We start from the raw sequence: 17375 nt of genomic DNA on the forward strand, positions 1-17375 counted from the left end.
TATCGCGAGGAGCTCTGAAGCTCAAGAGGTGAAGTGAAGCGAGAGTGGGCTTTTTTCTTTTTTTCTTTTCTTTTCGTTTTTTTTCTTCTTTTTTTTACGTCGACGCTTCCAGGGTGGCATAGAAAGGAGGACTTTTGTGGGCTCCAATGGCTTAGTGGGTACACTGACTGCATACATGCTTGATATGACATCATTGCGAGGGTTTGGGGTAAATCTTAGGCTATCCGTTTTCCTCCCAGAGCACTGCTCGTCACACATATGTAACCGCTGGAATCCTTTTTTTCAGCACCTGGACAGCTCCCGGTCGTGAACCCCTTATTATTATCGGGCACATGGAGTCCCTGATGTGATTCTGGGGGAAGCCCTGCAAGCACATCATGTCTCCCTGCGAAGATGTCGTTATCACCCTGCTTCAGTGACAGCATCGTCGTCTCCTTCTGAAGGATGGTGCTTACAGTCCGGAGTAGGTGTTTTTGTGGTGCGCTATCTTCTGAGAGGCGATACGGGTGCTTGGCCAACGCAAATCTAAGGCTAATCGCAACCTACACACAGCAAGATCCGAGCTTCCCTCACACTGATCATCATCATCATCATTCACGGCGAGGAGGGAGATATAACCATCATCACTGCGAGGGCAAAGGAGTCACGACCACACTTTACACAATGTAGAGCAAGACAACACAAGAGGTTAGTGTGTTTAATTTCCCCCCCTGTTTCTCTTTTTCGGGGGGGGTGCCTAATCTAAAGCGCACCGAGGAGTTGATGTGTCTCAGTTGGGTTGAGCATGAGCATGAACATGAATGAGGCTCTATGGCCTCTAAGCACAGCGCGAAAAACCCCCAAAACAAAACACGTTAACAGCACCGGAACTCTTCGTGTAGCAATGACTTGGTGAAAAACGTTTGCAAGTGAATCTCGATTGCGCTAAATACAGAAAGCCTCGGACAGAAACGAGTCACAGGGAACTGAGAAGAACCCAGGAAAATGTGCTGCATTTGTGGACCACCCCCCACCCACCGACCCTCGCTGATGAAGTACTTACTGGAGGCTGTACATATAGTAATAAGGGTCAACTCAATTTGCTGATTGTGAAATTCGAGCTTTCTGATAGAGAGGAGTCCAGAAATATTTTTGGTATGTAGTGCATTATCTCCAAAACGGACTGGCACATATCTTTCAGTAGACTTGCCTTTCCAGTCACCTCCACAGTTACTCCTCACTTTTGGCACAGTGTTAACCTTTTTGACTTTACTCACCTCTCACTGGCCAGTTGTTTCTTCTTGCACGTTTAGGGGGCACTGCAATGAAACAGTATCACCCTCAGCCCTTGAATGACCTGGGCTGATTTATCCTGAGTAGCATTTAATCTGCTGTGCTTCACTACATTACTCTGCTGTGAATGCTGACTCCTCACCTCTGAATGTCCGGAGGCTTTTGCTATGCCTTTGTATCTCACACACTACCACAAATTCATCAAATACCTTCTAAATAATGAAGGCATGGCCAACACTATGCTATCATTGCCATTATTTTACTTGTAATAGTCAAGATTTCATTAAATCTTAACTAAACGAGTGGCTGTGTTTTTGACTTTCCTCTCAGGTCATGATGTGTCTGTTTCAGTAACCGGAATGGGCTTTCACTAAACAGGCTTGGACATCAATGGCTCTCTATCCTGTGGCACAAAGAGCTAGCATCCTGGTGCACTTGCTATGCAAGAGGTGTGATGTTCCTCAGCCCCTGATTCACAGAGCGGAGCATATATTGGAGGAGATTTAAAATCCATTACAGTTTATTGCTCCCCAGGAAAATAGTTGAACAGAGCATAGCTAAAGCCAGAGTTGGAGCAAGGCACCTTCAGGAAAAACATAAGCACAGATTTTTCATTGATAGCTCTGAATGCATTTGTGCTGCACAGCTACATTGTAGACGCCTCATAATTTTGAGAATTGCTGTTTATTGTTAACCTTGGGGCAATCTCCCCACAAGACCTATTAGTTGCTGCTCTGGAGCTCCCAATCATAACCCACAATAAGTCTCAGAAGAGGGTGCTTTCCTATTATTTACCTCTTTATGTGCTTTGTCTGTTTTTATCTTGTGTTTCCTGTATGTGTGGCAGGAGCCCAGTCTCTGCAGCGGTGAAATCATATTTCACACTTGGGGTTATTTAGCGTGGACGTCTGTTTGCAGCAACAAGACCTCGACATGAGCAACACTCAGTAAGTATAACACCCTCCGGAGTCTTGTTTGAAACCATGTGTACGAGAGAGTGTGAAATCTGAAATCTCTATTTATGAACATGTTGTATTATGCGCAGTCAGTCTCGGTGTGGCGGGATATGATTAGCAGAATGGGACCTGCACATGCTCGTGTGCGTCCCGTGAGTGACTTTAAACAGGGGATCAGGGAGAAAGTAGCGCTTGTCCTCGTCCAAGTATTTCCGGGAGCGAGAGAATGGACTGCCATCTCTTAACATTCAGGAGGGATGTTCACTTGTCATCTTCTCTTATTAATAATTACTCTGTGTGTGGTCCTCGAGACAGGTCCAGCATTCTGACGACAGCCACGGCCGTGGCTAAGGGAAGGGTAAAGAGAGTGAGCACGGGAATGGAGCTGAGGGGAGTAGCGTGGAGTGGGAGTTGAATGCAAAATGGGTTTAGTCAGCTGCATCTTCTGCAAGCCACGGGGTGCTGCTTCTAATACATACAAACAGAGGCTACTACCTGGGCTACAGAACAGCACAGAAGTAGAGGACAGAGGCGCATGACATCTGTAACCAGATCATATAGAGAATCCGTTGACTGCTTAGTAGTACAGAGACATGATTTAATGCTAAATGCAGCTGACTGTCTGAGAAGTGGCAGATGTGGCAGATGGGGAAACTCGTTCAGATCTCCTGAATTATTTTTACCGCTTGAATCTGTATTAAATCTCCCACCTCCCTCCCACACGTGGTGTATTATTTCTTTCTAGAAATATTACATTTATATTTACATATGATGAAGTCTTTTATCTGAGTGTCGTAGACTGGATAGATAGATTAGATTTCCCTTTAAGATTCATTACATAGCTTAAAGTGCCAAACTATATAGCATATATGTGGCACCAAAACCAAGAAGTAATTGCTTCTTCCTCACTGTCTGTATAGTCAGTGAGGTAAATTAATGACCGTGTTCTTTAATGCGATAGACCTTTTTTTTTAAAAAAAATAAAACACCTCTATGAGCCACATTGTTACACTAGGTGATATTGGTGCTGGTCTGTATTTGTTTTTTAGCAGGGATCTCTGGATACTACATGTGAATGTTTCAGGCATCAAAGTCAAAACAAGGTCCCGCTGAAACTCAGCATCACAGGGGTTGCCAAAAATATCTGATCCCTATAAATGCACCATTGTGGCAGAGGCTTGTGATGAAATCATGACAGCGAAGTGCTGTGCACCAAGGAGCAGCCAGTTTGTCCGCATTCTAACTCACTGGGTAAGACAAAGCAGCTGGGTTATAGACGGTCGGCCAGAGATACTGTGGCAGCAAGCGCTCCGAATGACAATGATACCAGTGCCCTCTGCAAACCAACAGTTCATGCTGAGGCAGCACTTTTCAATGCAGTGACAGAAGCTGGAGATTTATTGCTCTGAACAGATTATTTAAAATATTAAGTGACAGGCAGCAGTCTTAACTTTTCTGACAGAATCCAATAATGCATGCCATCTTCTTTTTTATTACCTTATTATCATATGTTGTTGGCAGTTTAAAGTCAATATTAGTAATTATTAATATAGCTACAAAATTCTCACACATAAACAAGATGAAGTAAACAAGATGAAGTAAATCACGTTCATCCATAACTCAATGAAATACAGAGATTTGACGTCAGTTAAATAAGTTAAATTCAGTTTCAGTCTTTCTTTCAAACTGAATTTAGTTTGGTGTGTAGTTTTGCACTCACGGTTAAGGTTACTATTAGGTTGCTGGTTCAGTTCCAACAAATAACAGAAATCCCCTTTGGGGTTGGGTCAGGAAGTGTATCTAGTATAAAACTCTGCCAAATCAAACACGCAAAACTATCTACTTCCTCCTCCTCTTCTTCTTCTATACAAGGTAGTTTTTAGTTTTTACTTCATTGGTGTTTAGATTAATTAAAATAGTTACAGTTTCCTTTCATGACAATCTTAAGACCTGGCTGTATTAGCCAATGCCATGTGTATGCATCTGTGTGGCATTTCTAAACATTAGCTTGTGAAGAAGAAAACTGTATATTTTGGGTTAGTGTTAAGCCCTCAGTTTTACTCTGTATAGGTGCAAGATTTTCCCTGCAGCCATGCATGCTCTCTCTTAACCTTGTTGCTTCCTCGTGGCGTGTACTAATATTGCATGCTTCCGAAAAGAGACTCGCCTTTGGCATGCTGCCGGCTGTCCTTGCCTGCATCACTGAGGGGGGCAGCAGGATTTTCATATGTGAAGATTCCACTCACTCCCCACAATGGCAACCAGCCACTCCACTGCACCCTGCACATAATCACTCTTGGCCTGCTTTGTGATTGTCTGAAAATGTGATTTTGATGCACTAAACAGTTTGTGGCTGTCATCAGTCATTAGTGTCCTTGTTGCAGCTGGTCAGAAGTGCAAACTCCACAGATAACAATGCAGGCATGTTTTGTAGAGGACATAGTTATATATGGGCGTTTGACCCTGAAGCTGAACACCAATTTCAAGCTGGACTCGCATAACAGATGTGTTAAAGGGAGACAGTCTGTGGCATTTTATCTACCGAGGATACGAAAGTCAGGGTAGAGTGTTTTGTTTTTGTTTGTTTGTTTGTTTTTTGTAGTCCTTATGTTCAAATCTGAGAATATATTTCAAGTGAATTCTTGTGAGAAGAACAACATAAGCTTTAAAGGAAGTCCAATACACAGCTGTTAGTCAAGAAATAAATCAGGAAAGAGAAGGACCTATTTCCTTTGAAGGTCTCCCTACGTTAACATTTACCATGAAGGTGGGTCTGCTCAGTGATCTTCTACTAACTGGTTCCACCCTTTCTGCTTCGCCTCCAGCGCAGAGGTTGTAGAATTCACCAGCCCAGTGGCTTTTGATCCCGCTGCCTTGTAATCAATGACTTCCCCCACTGTTAAGTACTCCGGTTATTGATGTCTCCACACTGGCTGCACTGGGACTGCAGCCAAGCAATGTGACTCTTCTCTTCCACGGTGCCTTCTCCTTGTCCGCTATTGGTTGAGCTTGTGATATCACAGCCCTCCCTGCACATTTAAGTTTTAAGATCTCATTCCCAGATCAAGTGACACCTTGTCCGGTCCTGCCAAATATAGCTAGCGTCACGGAGAACACAAAAAAACAAAGGGGGGAAAGATGGTTTGCTCTGCAATGCCATTTATAAAATTTGACAAATAGTTTTGTTTGTGGTATATAAAAGATGGATGTAGCCAACATGATGTCACGTAGGGGTTTCTGGACTGTGCATTTTGAAGCCTCAACATCAGTGTTTTGGTCTCCACTGTGTTACTTTTTTGGAGAGCAGCTGAATTACTAAGTTATCATATAAGACCTGTGAGCCTGGTAAATGGTAAATAGACTGAATCACTTTTTTCTATGCTTAAGTGCTTTCTAGTTAATGTTCACACACACGCATTCACCAACCTTCTCATTAGTAAAAGGGTGGTTGTGACTCAGGTAGAGCAGATATTCTACTAATCGGAAGGTTGGTGGTTTGATCCCTGGCTCCCCCGGTCTGCATGCCAAATATCCATGGGCAAGATACTAACCCCGAGTGAATGTGTGTGAGCAGATAGAAAGTGTAGAAAAGAGGCTTGCATGAATGGCTAAATGAGGTGCTCAGTTAAGAACCAGATCGTTTACCATTTAGTAGATGACCACCCACCCAGCCCTACTTATTAGATGTATTCACAGACTGTATGGATGTACTGCACAGACATTATTAATTCGAATTAGTGCTAAGTTGTCATGGTACTGGGTTGTGTGATCCAGTGTTCTGAGTTTCTTGATGTTTCGTTATTCATTTGAGTCGAGTTTCATTTCAGTTTATCTAGTTACATTCCGTCATGCCGAGGTTACAGTTTTAGTTCATGATTTATCAAGCTTCCCTTTTGTCTCATCCCTGTCTTAAGTTTCCCGTGTCTGCTGGTCACGTTAAGTCTACGTGTGTTTATCTGTCATGTTTCATGTCCAAGTTTTCTTTGTTTGTCAAGTTCGAATCATGTCTGTGTCTCGTTATGTCTCCCATTTTATTTTGAAAGAGTCTTGTGTTCTTTGTTCATCGTGTTTAATTTTACTTCCCCTGTAGCATCATTAGGTTCATGTGTATCAGCTGTTTCCTCGTGTGTTTTCACTTCCCCTAATCACCCTTTAGTCACTGTGTTTCTGTTTAATTACTGTCAGATCGTCTGTTATCCTCACCACAGATTTCATGGGTTTACCTCATTGTTTCACTGTGTTTCATAGTATTCCTAGTTTACTCAGTGTTCATAGTTTTTTATTGTTTTTCACTGGGTGTCATAGTCTTTTGGTTAACACAGTGTTCATAGTCTCCTTAGTTTCCCTAGTTTCATGTTTTTCTCATGCCATCAGCCACAATAAAGGCTCGCTTTATTTTTTGAAACTTAGTTTTGTCTCCACCGTGTCTGCTTCTGGGTCTACCTCATCTTCACACCGGCACCCCGCCGTGACACTAAGTAACTAACTAACAAATGCCAATCACTCGACATGAAACACAAATATGTTTGTTGGTTTGCACCACACAGTAAAATTTATTATTTGTCATAATCTTCCATTAAAATGCACCGACATCCCATATCAGCACACCTAACCTATCACATCTGTCAGTCAAAGCTACCAGGCCCTGTGTGGCAGGTGTCTCTAAAATATAGAGCGCAAGCATGCTGTGAACTAGTAGTTATTAAATTGTAACTGTCCTCAGTTCAGGCAAATTTAAGTCATGGGTTTACACAGATTAATGCAAAACAGTGGCTTCCTGTAAGGTATGGGGACAATCCACATTTATTCTACTTTGCTGTGGAAAGCAAGAGTCTTTTCTCATTAATAGTGAACACACTATTTCCATGTGTGCAGTTAGGTGTTGAGAAGCATGTCGTGGTTGCACTGTCACTTGTGCTTCATAACTCATGCTGCTGCACACAGACAACATGTAGATACCAGTTGTCGCTATCGTATAATCAGCTAGAACTTGCAAAATTACTCATGGATGACTCTGTCAGCAACCACTTCAGTTCTCTGACTTCACTGCTGCTCTGTTTATGGTGTGTGTTGCATGTGACAGGGCTCCTCCCCAGGCTGGAGCCTCAGAGCTGGAGGTCATCTCCCAGCAGGTAGAAGACGACAACCAGTGTGTGGCCCCCGTCCAGCTGGTCAGCTTCACCTACAGAGACTTGCCTTTGGCGGCACTGGACATATCCCTCGCTGGATCCCAGCTCATATCTAACCCAGATGAAGAGGATAGCAGAGAGGGGTGAGTCCCATCATTTGTTTGCTTGGCAGCTTGAGGTACCCCTTGGAGTGATCATATAACTAATAAGCACTTGTAACAAATAAAAGCAGCACAATGAGGTCAGCTTGTGATTTGTGTCTCAAACTTTGTGCATCTTGAGACAATTGGAAACAAACCAGTAGCACGATTGCACATGGAAATTTTCTATAATTAATTTGTGTACTAAAAAGTCCCAATATGTAATTATGTATTGATTGATGTTCTGGATATTTGCCTCCACAATTAGGAAGATACTAGAGATATGGTGTTTGAGTCATTGTGTCTGCTTTTTGCGTGATAGTGCCACATTCATAATTAAGGCAGAATTGCAATTACTGCAATCTATAATCTACCCTGGCGGGGGAGAAGCTCTGCCGTCACTCTCTCCATTGCTCGTTATTGCACATTGTAATTACACCTGGCATATTGAATCATTCCTCATTTTATATTGGAGTCCGAGAGTGGGGGATATTTGGCACTGAATTTATTAGTGTCACTGTGTTAAATGGACAATGTCTCCACTGATGTGTTCATTTCAGCTCAATGACACAGCGATTTCTCTCACCAGACAGGCTTCTGTTCACAACGTTGATTTCTGGCAGGAAAAAAAAAGAGTGCTATTAGCACCATAGCTGTCCTGAAATGTCAGAGCCCTGGTTCTCTCCATGAAGCCTGCTTGTCCTGCAGTTGTGTTGTTTGCTCATCACCATATCGCCGTGTTGCTGGCCCAGTGTTGTCAGGACAGGACACACCCCTCCTAGAGCCCCCCTGTAGAGAGTGTCCATGGCTTTCCACTCAGGAAGTGTGACTCACAACCCTTTTGGCATGCTGCAATGCTGGCATCCATGCAGAAAAAGTAGACGAAGAGCATAAGCTTAATTAGAGCATCCAGTTTTGGGGGGGGGGGGGGGTTGCCATCCAAGCCCTGGTGTGTCAGATGAAAATATCCCGCTGGACTTTGCCTGATATGGCCTTGTCCAGGCTGATGGCTCTGCGGGTTGGAGGGCGAGGACAGATGGGTCCTGTCCCAAACACCCACTCTGTTATCGTACCTCATATTTTTCTCGCACACTTGCTCACAAAATGAACAGAAAACAAATGCATAGCAAAGCCATGGGAAAAGGGCAGGATCTGGCAGCCCAGTAAAATCATCATCACAGCAGGCAGTCTCAAAGGGCACCATATGAAACCCTGGTGCCCCAGAGATTCAGCCTTGTGCTATGAAAAACTCATGCAGTGCCAAGATATGACTGTGGAGGATTTATGAAATCACCAGTGTAAATATGATTTGTGATGAAAAGTAAGTGGGTATTTGAGGCTGATTGGAGAAACCCCCTCTTTGTTTTTGGTGAGATTTGGAAGCACTCAGCACACTGATGAAACTATTAAGCAATCTCTCACCCATGAGAGCGTCACGCTGTGTTCGATGACCTTTTGCAGATTGGAATTCCTGATTTTCAGGTCACTGGAATTCCAGCCACATACCTGTCATTACTTTCACGCGTGCATTTGTCATTGTCGCTCTCGGTGACAGCGCCAGCGTCACAGATTATAGCTACCTTTATGAATCAAGTGTGTAGCATCCAAGGAATGACACAGTGGTGGCCACAGGCCTTTAGATGAGTCAATGCCGGCCTTCAATCAGGAGTGATGACTTGATCAAGCTATTATTATCTGTAATTGCGTTGGTCTGTAAATACATTTTCTCTTGTTTATTGGAATGTGCTCTTGTGAAAACTCTTCTACTAGGCATGTAATTGGCTAAATATAGCTCTCTGTAAGTGATAGTTTACGGGACAGTAAACCTGCTTTCACTGCCTTTCTACTTGTTATGGTTTGCAGTTATTTTTTCCTTCTGTGTTGGTGATTAGAAATCCTTTTCTTTTTTCTAGCTATCATCACTTACTTTCACTCACTACAGCTCATGTCAAAGGCCTGCGTCTTTTCTTCAGGATATTCTGTGGAAGTAGACAACTATGTGCAGGTGTGAACAAACTTGTTTTATACCAGTAGTAGGAGATGAAAGACGATGATTCATTACTCAAGTCTAAATCTTCCATGGTGAAACTTTGGTTGTTGTTTTTTCTTTTCCTTTTTTTTGGTTTCTTTCTTTTTTTATTCCTGTGAAAAGAGAGCAGAAAAACAGCATACCAGAGATGCACATTTAGTCCTGCATAGCAGCTTCTCGTGGCTCTTTATCAGGAGACGTGGGCGACTACGTAGGAGGTGGATGTTCTTGCGGACTACCAGGGGCACACACAGTACTTGCAGATTCGGTGCAGTGGTGAGCAGGGAGGAATTATTAATAGATTTTTGGCTGCTCACTTTTCCCCAAAACTTCTTGTAATGTCCAAAGTCAGGGCAGTGCAACTACCCATCCACCTTTGGTGACTCAAATATGGTCCCTTATCTTTTAATAATAAATAATAATAGTTTTTTGTTGTTGTTTTTTGTTTTTTAAATATAAGCTCGCTCACTACCCAACTGTAGCAACCTAATCAACCTTGTAGCATTTAATGTGTAACAGGGCTAATGAAAAAGGCCAGACCTGCCAGTTGTTTGTGTGCATCCAAAGCACATACCTATTGACTGTTAAAATATTGTAGTACTTGAATTATTTGCAAACCTGGAAGCTGTACAGAAAAAAATAGCAACGCTGTGAAGTGGGCATCTGTTCAGTCACAGGTTACTCTATTTCTTCAACACAAAAATAATCTGTTTTGGAGCCGTGAAACCATCACTATCCCTGTAAAAAAAACTCTCAGAATACCGTCAGCCAAGAAAAACATTATGACTGGTTTAAGCAATGCTACAGTAGCAAGGTGGCATATTTAGTTATGCTTTACCCCTTGAGCTTAATGACCTTTAATACTAGGTGGAGTCTGAAGCAACAACAGTGTATACACACAAAAGCCAATTGTACACTGTTTCCCACACATAAAGGAAGAATGTAGACTGTTTGGACCTCACAACACATGTTCTTTAGAATCAAGCAACAATGAGGTGGGCATGAAAATCAAGCTGAGAGCTTGTATGTCTTGTTATAACAAATAGCTGTTGTTTCCAAACACACCTATTTATACTAATATGTACAATTTACCACTCACAAAGTTTATTACAGATCATTTAGTGTGTGTTATATTTTATTGGGTGTCTTATTGTCACTGGAAATTGGTGGTGTAAATAGCTGTGAAGCTGCATATTGGCCTTCGTTCCTTGTGTGAACTGACGCGCCTCTTTGTCTCTTGTTTGCTGTTCGACTGTTGCTTACGTTTGTCTCTGTTGGGGTCCTCTTTAGTTTTTTTCTTCAGGTTTTTTTCTTCTGTTTGTTAATAAGATCACTAAATACATATTTCCTGTGGTCTTTCTTTTTCCTGCTTTGTAAACAAGTCTTTTAGAGTCCCATTTGGGACTTCTTTGCTGTTTTCTTTATTGCCAAGTCTCATAAGCTGTTTTGCAAACAGAAATTCTTTGTGGAAGAAACAATAAGGGAGTGCCTGCATCTGTTCATGCGTAAAGGTTGGAGCAGAAATCAGGCTTGTGCACATGCACACTGAGATTTATAAGAGGACAATATATATGCACCACATTACTGATGTGATTTTTTTACAAAAAGAAAAGAATCCATCAGCACAATTCTGTCAGTCCAAACACACTTTTAGATATTTATCTACAAAGAGTTTTATGCTTCTTTCCCTTAAAGAGTGTCTGCCTGGCCTCAGCCTTTAAACCCCGAGCTGTACATCCTAAGCTTGTCCTGACTTATCATCCCCAGATCAGCCTGCTGTCCACAGCAGTAGTAACATATGCCACTGATTTCTAGGGGCCAGACTAGGAGGTGTGAAGCACTGCAGCAATGACAGATGGTTCATATGGGTTAACCTGCCATTTTGAGTGGAGAAGAGAGGCGGAGAGGATAAAGAGGAGAGAGAAATGGAGCAGACGACTTTCCTCCGCACTTTAATTCTCCAAGCTGCCAGCTGCAGATCATGCTAGATGATTCTGTTTGATGAGTGTCATTTCTCTGTGTGTTGTGTGGAATTAGCCCCGTGCCATGTTGCATGGAAATGTTAGACATTAGATAAGGAAAAATTGTGCCCAGGCACCTGGACTAATTGCACTTGCTAACAAAATCTTTATTTACTGCCTGAAATAAAGCTCTCCGCCCTCTTTCTCCCCATGAAAATGCATTAATATAGCAGCATGTCAAACTGCACATTATTAAAAAAGCCCAGGCTTGAAGTGCTCAAGGTTGAAATAAGATGTAATAATTAAAAAAAATCCAGACTGTAGAATATAGCTATGAAGTACACTGCCAGAGTCTAGTGTGAAGCTTGGCAGCAGCAATATGTCATGGAGTTTTGGCACCAGAGCCATACTGTACCTGTTCTTTGTTGATGGATGTCTGAAAAGAGAACAGGATTTCTCTTTTTTTTTTCTCTTCCCTCTGACTCTATTTCAAACACACACAGTAACAGTCCTCTCTATCAAATTGGCTCTCTTGCCTGGCACCATGTGCGACACAATAGATGACATTTGAGTGCAGGGTTTGAGGGTTTGTTAATATTCACAGACATGCAAAGTGTGAGATTGCTTTTTAGGCTGAGAGCGAGAGAGATCAAGTGTCCTGGTGAAAAACCATTTATCAGGGACAGCTTGTCTGCTGCTCTGCACATGGAGCCCCATCCATCTCCATTTGCTTGGTATCTGTGGCCCATTTCTCTGGCTGGGACTATCGCCGAGCCCCTTCTGCTAGGCTGTACCACGGAGTGAAGAGATGATAGCTGATTGCTTTCAGAAACCAGAGGAAATGTCTGGTTATACTGAGAAGCTGCATGGATTTTCCCAAAGAAGGTTAGAAGGACGCAGGTGGCACACCAGACACACATGCTAGGTCCTTAACTGTACTTATTGTCACATGTAAAAAGAACCAGACCGATAATATTTTTCAGACAGTATCAGTTTATCAGTCATAAATTGATTTTTACACAACATAATGCAGGAAAAAATGCTTGAGATAATGCAGAAGTAGTGTCATGCTCAAGTCAGAGGGGTTCGAACCACTCAGTCATGATGTATTCGTTACAGTACATCATGCATACCCATTTGCCACTTTTTAAGTACACCAGTTCAATTGCTTGTTGTTGCAAAAATCTAATTAGTCAATAATATGTCAGCAACTCAATACATGCAGGCATGTAGACATGCTTGAGATGACCTGCTCAATGAGGACAAAAGACAAAAACTTTGATGATGGCATAGTTGTTGGGAGTATTTCACTGCTGACCTACTAGGATGTTATCGCAAAACCAGGGGGTTTACAGAGAATGATAAAGAAAAAATATCCAGTGAGCCACAGTTCTCTGGATGAAAGTGCCATGTTGATGTCATAAATCAGAGTAAAACGACCAGACTGCTCTGGGTTAATAGGAAGACAATAGTAACTAGAATAACTAGTCGTTACAACCAAGGTATGCAGAAGAGGATCTCTGAATGGACAACTGCTAGCAGCGGAAGACCACATGTCACTCATGTCAGCTGAAAGCAGAAAACTGAAGCGACAATTTTCACAGAGTCTTCAAGGTTGGAAAAACGTGTTTGTCTGGTCTTGAATTCCACTGCTAAATTAAGATGCTAGGGTCAGATTTTGGCATTAACGACACAGAAGCATGAATGCATCCTGCCTTGTATCAGTAGTTCAGGCTCAACATGAAAGCTTGGATTCATCCAGCCTTTTATTAGCTGTTTAACCTTGTGATGGTGGTGTAATGTTGTGGGAGATACTTTCTTGGCACACCTTGGGATCCTTAATATCAACTGAGAATCATTTAAATCCCACAACCCACCCAAGTGTTGTTGCTGACTACAGTGTACCCATCTTCTGATGACTTCTTTCAGGAGGACAATGATTCATGTCCCAAAGCTCAAATCATCTCAAAATGGTTTATTGAACATGATGAGATCACCGTACTCGGACGGCCTCCACAGTCACCAGATCTCAATCCAATAGAGCACCTTTGTGACATTGTGAAATGAGAGATTCCCATCGTAGATGTGCAACCGACATATCTGCAGTGTCTGTGTGATGCTATCATGCCAACATAGAGCAAAATCATTGCGGGATGTTTCCAGCATCTGGTTGAATCTATGCCACAAGTAATAAAAAGTCCAACTTGCTACTAGGTATTTGTTATAAAATATGAACTACAAACAATTATTATATGATGTATAAGTATGGTAATTTTTACATTCTTAAAATAATTATCTGTATTGGTGTATTAGTAGTATATGATTCAATAATAAACCCATATTTTTTTAAAAATCTTGAATAAATCTTTTTACCTTGGTTTAGTACAGATAATTTGTCAGATAGGAATTTGTAAGATATTACTAGCAGTGCTTAAGGTGATTTGCTGCTTAGCTGGTTTCTTCTTTCAGGGCTTCTTTCCTTCTTTTGGTTCTGATAAGACATGACTTGATGACTCATCGGGCATTTTACAGGAAAGGATTTTGTCAATTGTAAGTAGGCATTTGGCTTCATATTCAATAAATCTGGGCAGTGCTTTCTCGGGAAACTGAAGTTCTCAAGTATGAAAAAAATAATCAGTGTTCTGTATCATATCTATTATGAAATGCCTCTTTAAGTGTAAAAAAGGAAGCTAAGAGATAGGTGTAAAGCTGAGTGCTTGAAGAGCCTGAATGAGATTAAGTCTTCTGAGTGCTGCTGTGGAGTAGCCTGCAGGCGCACACGGTTGTGGTCCATTTTCCCCTGTCCGATCCTGCTGAGTTCAGCAGATTGGTGCGAATTGGTTGAAGTTTATAGAGGAGGAACCACAGGGCTATATAGTTATTTGAGCAGAGTGAGAGAACTTGAGAGGAGACAGACAATCTGAGTCAAGCAGCACTTCAAAAATGTCTCGCTATCAGATAGATCCACACGATGTCTGCAACTTAAACCAGAACATAGGATATCAGCATAATCACTTAGATGAAAGTATGCAAACAACTGTATGTGCAATGTGTAAGCACAAAGATGTTAGGATGCAGAATCCAGTTATCAACGAATCCATCCATCTTATTCAATTCAGGCTCATGGGTGGGCTGGTACCTATCCCAGCTATCGTTGAGTGAGAGCCAGGGTACGACCTGGACAGGTTTACAGTCTGATGCAGGGCTAATAATTTACAAATCATTTTAACAGTTGAAACTCTTTATTGGACATCACGGTGGTGCAGTGGTTAGCACTTTTGTCTCACAAGAAGAAGGCCCTAGGTTTGAATCCACCATCTGGAGTCTGAGTTATTTGTCTGTTTCTGTGTTACCATAGTGGCCCTAGTGGGATGAGGATTAATGAAGGGATGTGACTGACATGTTACCAATTAACCTAATTAGCCATGAGACTTTCTACTGTTAAATGTTTTATAGCCTTGAAGGCAAAATATTCAACATTTAATATCTGTGTGTACTATTTTCAATGAAATATAGATGATTTTGATGATTTGTAAGTCATTTAATTCATAGATACATATCTCAGAAGCTTTATAAAAATAATCTAAGGAGCAAATACTGCATCTGTTTGGTTAAACTCATGTTCTGTGCTCGTAACCTGAAGCCAGTGGTCACATTCATTCATTCTGAATGGCCACTAGGCAGCGATCTGGGTCTTGGCCTGGTATTGAATGGACACTTTATGTATTTTAGACTCGAATCATAATTAATGGTGAATTTATGGCAAATGTAACGGCTTTGCACACTGATGTCCTTATTTTATTTTCACTGAATAGCCAATCAAGAGTTTCAGAAGGTAATTTAGAAGACAGCATCAAGAGCGACTGTATATTAGTGTTTAATGTTTGCAGTTGTTTATTGCTTTCCTTTGTGTGTGCGTGTGTGTGTGTGTGTGTGTGTGTGTGTGTGCTGTAATCAATTAATCAATACCTTTGAGGAGCTCATAGTCGCTCATTCCTTCTGAATAAATTTTCCCATTTGCAGCCTCCCCCCTTCTCTCCTACCCTACAAACTTATACACACAAATAAAGCACCACTTCCCTGATTTAATTACCATCTAACTTGTACCTGATGAGTTTACGCTGTATTTTATCTTGTCTCAATTACTGGAGACAGTATAATAAAAGACATGCTCCTAGGATCCTCATCTCAGTGAGAGTTACTTAGCTGGGGATGGAGCCAAAACGCTGTCCCATCTGTGTGAATGGGCCCCAGCAGAGCAACCAGACACTTTCATCAGTGCCAGTCATTCTGCTTAACGTCTTTGTCTACTTTGTTGCTACTGTAGTGGCCATTCTGCAGCCAGCATCATGTACAGCATTGATCGATCTCATGATCTAATCCCCTTTCTCTCCGCTGCTGCCAGACTCCCTTCGATCTTTTGCCGCTGCAGCCACTGGTACATTGATGTCTTTATAAACCTGTCCACAGTTCATGCTACCCTGCATCTTTAATTCTTTAATTTCCTCTGTACACAGTGTCCCTTAAAGTATACACATGATGTTTCCCTGTGCACATACAAGGCACATTTTTTTTTAGATTTGTCATACTTGCATGTTTCAGATCATCAAACTGATTTTAATTTTAGAAAAAGAAAACCCAAGTAAAGACAAAAGAGTTTTTAAATGATAATTTAAAAACTTAACTGCTCCTTTGTTTAAAAAAAAAAAAAAAAAAAAAGAGGAAATGCTCTCCCTTGTTAAATAATTAACTACCATTCGTAATGAGGGTGGGGGTGGGGGGAGGTGGAAAGGGTTACGAAGCCATTTTTAGGGCTCTGGGACTCCAGCAAGGAAACCTGGAACAGTGGTTGATGGTGAACCTTCCCAGGAGTGGCCAGCCTACCAAAATTACTTGAAGAACTCAATAATGACTCATCTGGGTCACAAAAGAACTCAGGACAGCATCTGAAGAACTGCAGGCTTCACTTGCCTCTGTTAAGGTCAGAGTTGATGATTCAATAATATGAAAGAGACTGGGCAAAAATGGCATCCATGAGAAAACCATTGCTGAGCAAAAAGAACACAGAGACTCGTCTCACATTTGCCAAAAAAAACAAATATCTTGATGATAAAGTTTAACTTTATCAGGTTTGAGACTTGTTACATCTGGATTAAAACTAAGATAGTGTTTCATAAACGGAACATCATACCAGAAGTCCAGCATGGTGGTGATAGTGTGACGGTCCGGGGCTGCTTTGCTGTTTCAGGACCTGGACGACTTGAAACCATAAATTCTGATCTCTACCATAAAACCCTGAAAGAGAATGTCTGGCCACCAGAGGCTGAAGGGCAAAAAAAGAAACAAAATAAAGCTTTTGGAGCGACCTAGTCAAAGTCCAGACTTAAATCTGATTGAGATGCTTTGGCATCACCCTATATTGGCCCAAAAACGCTCAAAAACGCTCCAAAGTGGCTGAATTCAAACAATTCTGCAAGAAAGAGTTGGACAACATTCTTCCACAGTGATCTGAAAGACTTATTGCCATTTATCACAAATGCTTGATTGCAATTCTTGCTGCTAAGGGTGGCACAACCAGTTATTAGGTTTAGGGGGCATTTTTTCCCCCTAATATATAAAATTATCACTTAAAAACTGTATTTTCTATTTACTTGGGTTATGAAGCATTAAAACTTGCTTAACAAGCAGAAACTTTTAAGTGTGACAAATACGCACAAAACTAAAAAAGAGGACGGGGCCAATTCTTTTTCTTATTATATGCGTGCGTGAGAAATCCTTGAGGTATTACTCATTTGGTCTGAACCTGACTTGACCCCGCAAGAGAGTGAGGTGATTTTCTTCCTTGGCTTGCTCCATCACTGAAGCCTCACTTCCTCATAAATACTTCA

General features: G+C 41.6%; 1 protein-coding gene across 1 annotated transcript in view; it reads left to right on the forward strand.

The window, feature by feature from the left end:
• Positions 1-17375, forward strand: part of tmem266 (transmembrane protein 266) — a 27409-nt gene continuing 10034 nt past the window's right edge. Inside the window, exons 1-4 of the mRNA XM_005470733.4 lie at positions 1-154; positions 287-687; positions 2120-2219; positions 7312-7500. Of these exons, the coding sequence (XP_005470790.1) occupies positions 2206-2219; positions 7312-7500 (203 nt within the window). The 5' untranslated portion in view covers positions 1-154; positions 287-687; positions 2120-2205. The remainder of the gene's footprint in view (positions 155-286; positions 688-2119; positions 2220-7311; positions 7501-17375) is intronic.

This window comes from Oreochromis niloticus, linkage group LG7 (assembly GCF_001858045.2).
Source record: "Oreochromis niloticus isolate F11D_XX linkage group LG7, O_niloticus_UMD_NMBU, whole genome shotgun sequence".
In the NCBI taxonomy this organism is placed as follows: Eukaryota; Metazoa; Chordata; class Actinopteri; order Cichliformes; family Cichlidae; genus Oreochromis; species Oreochromis niloticus.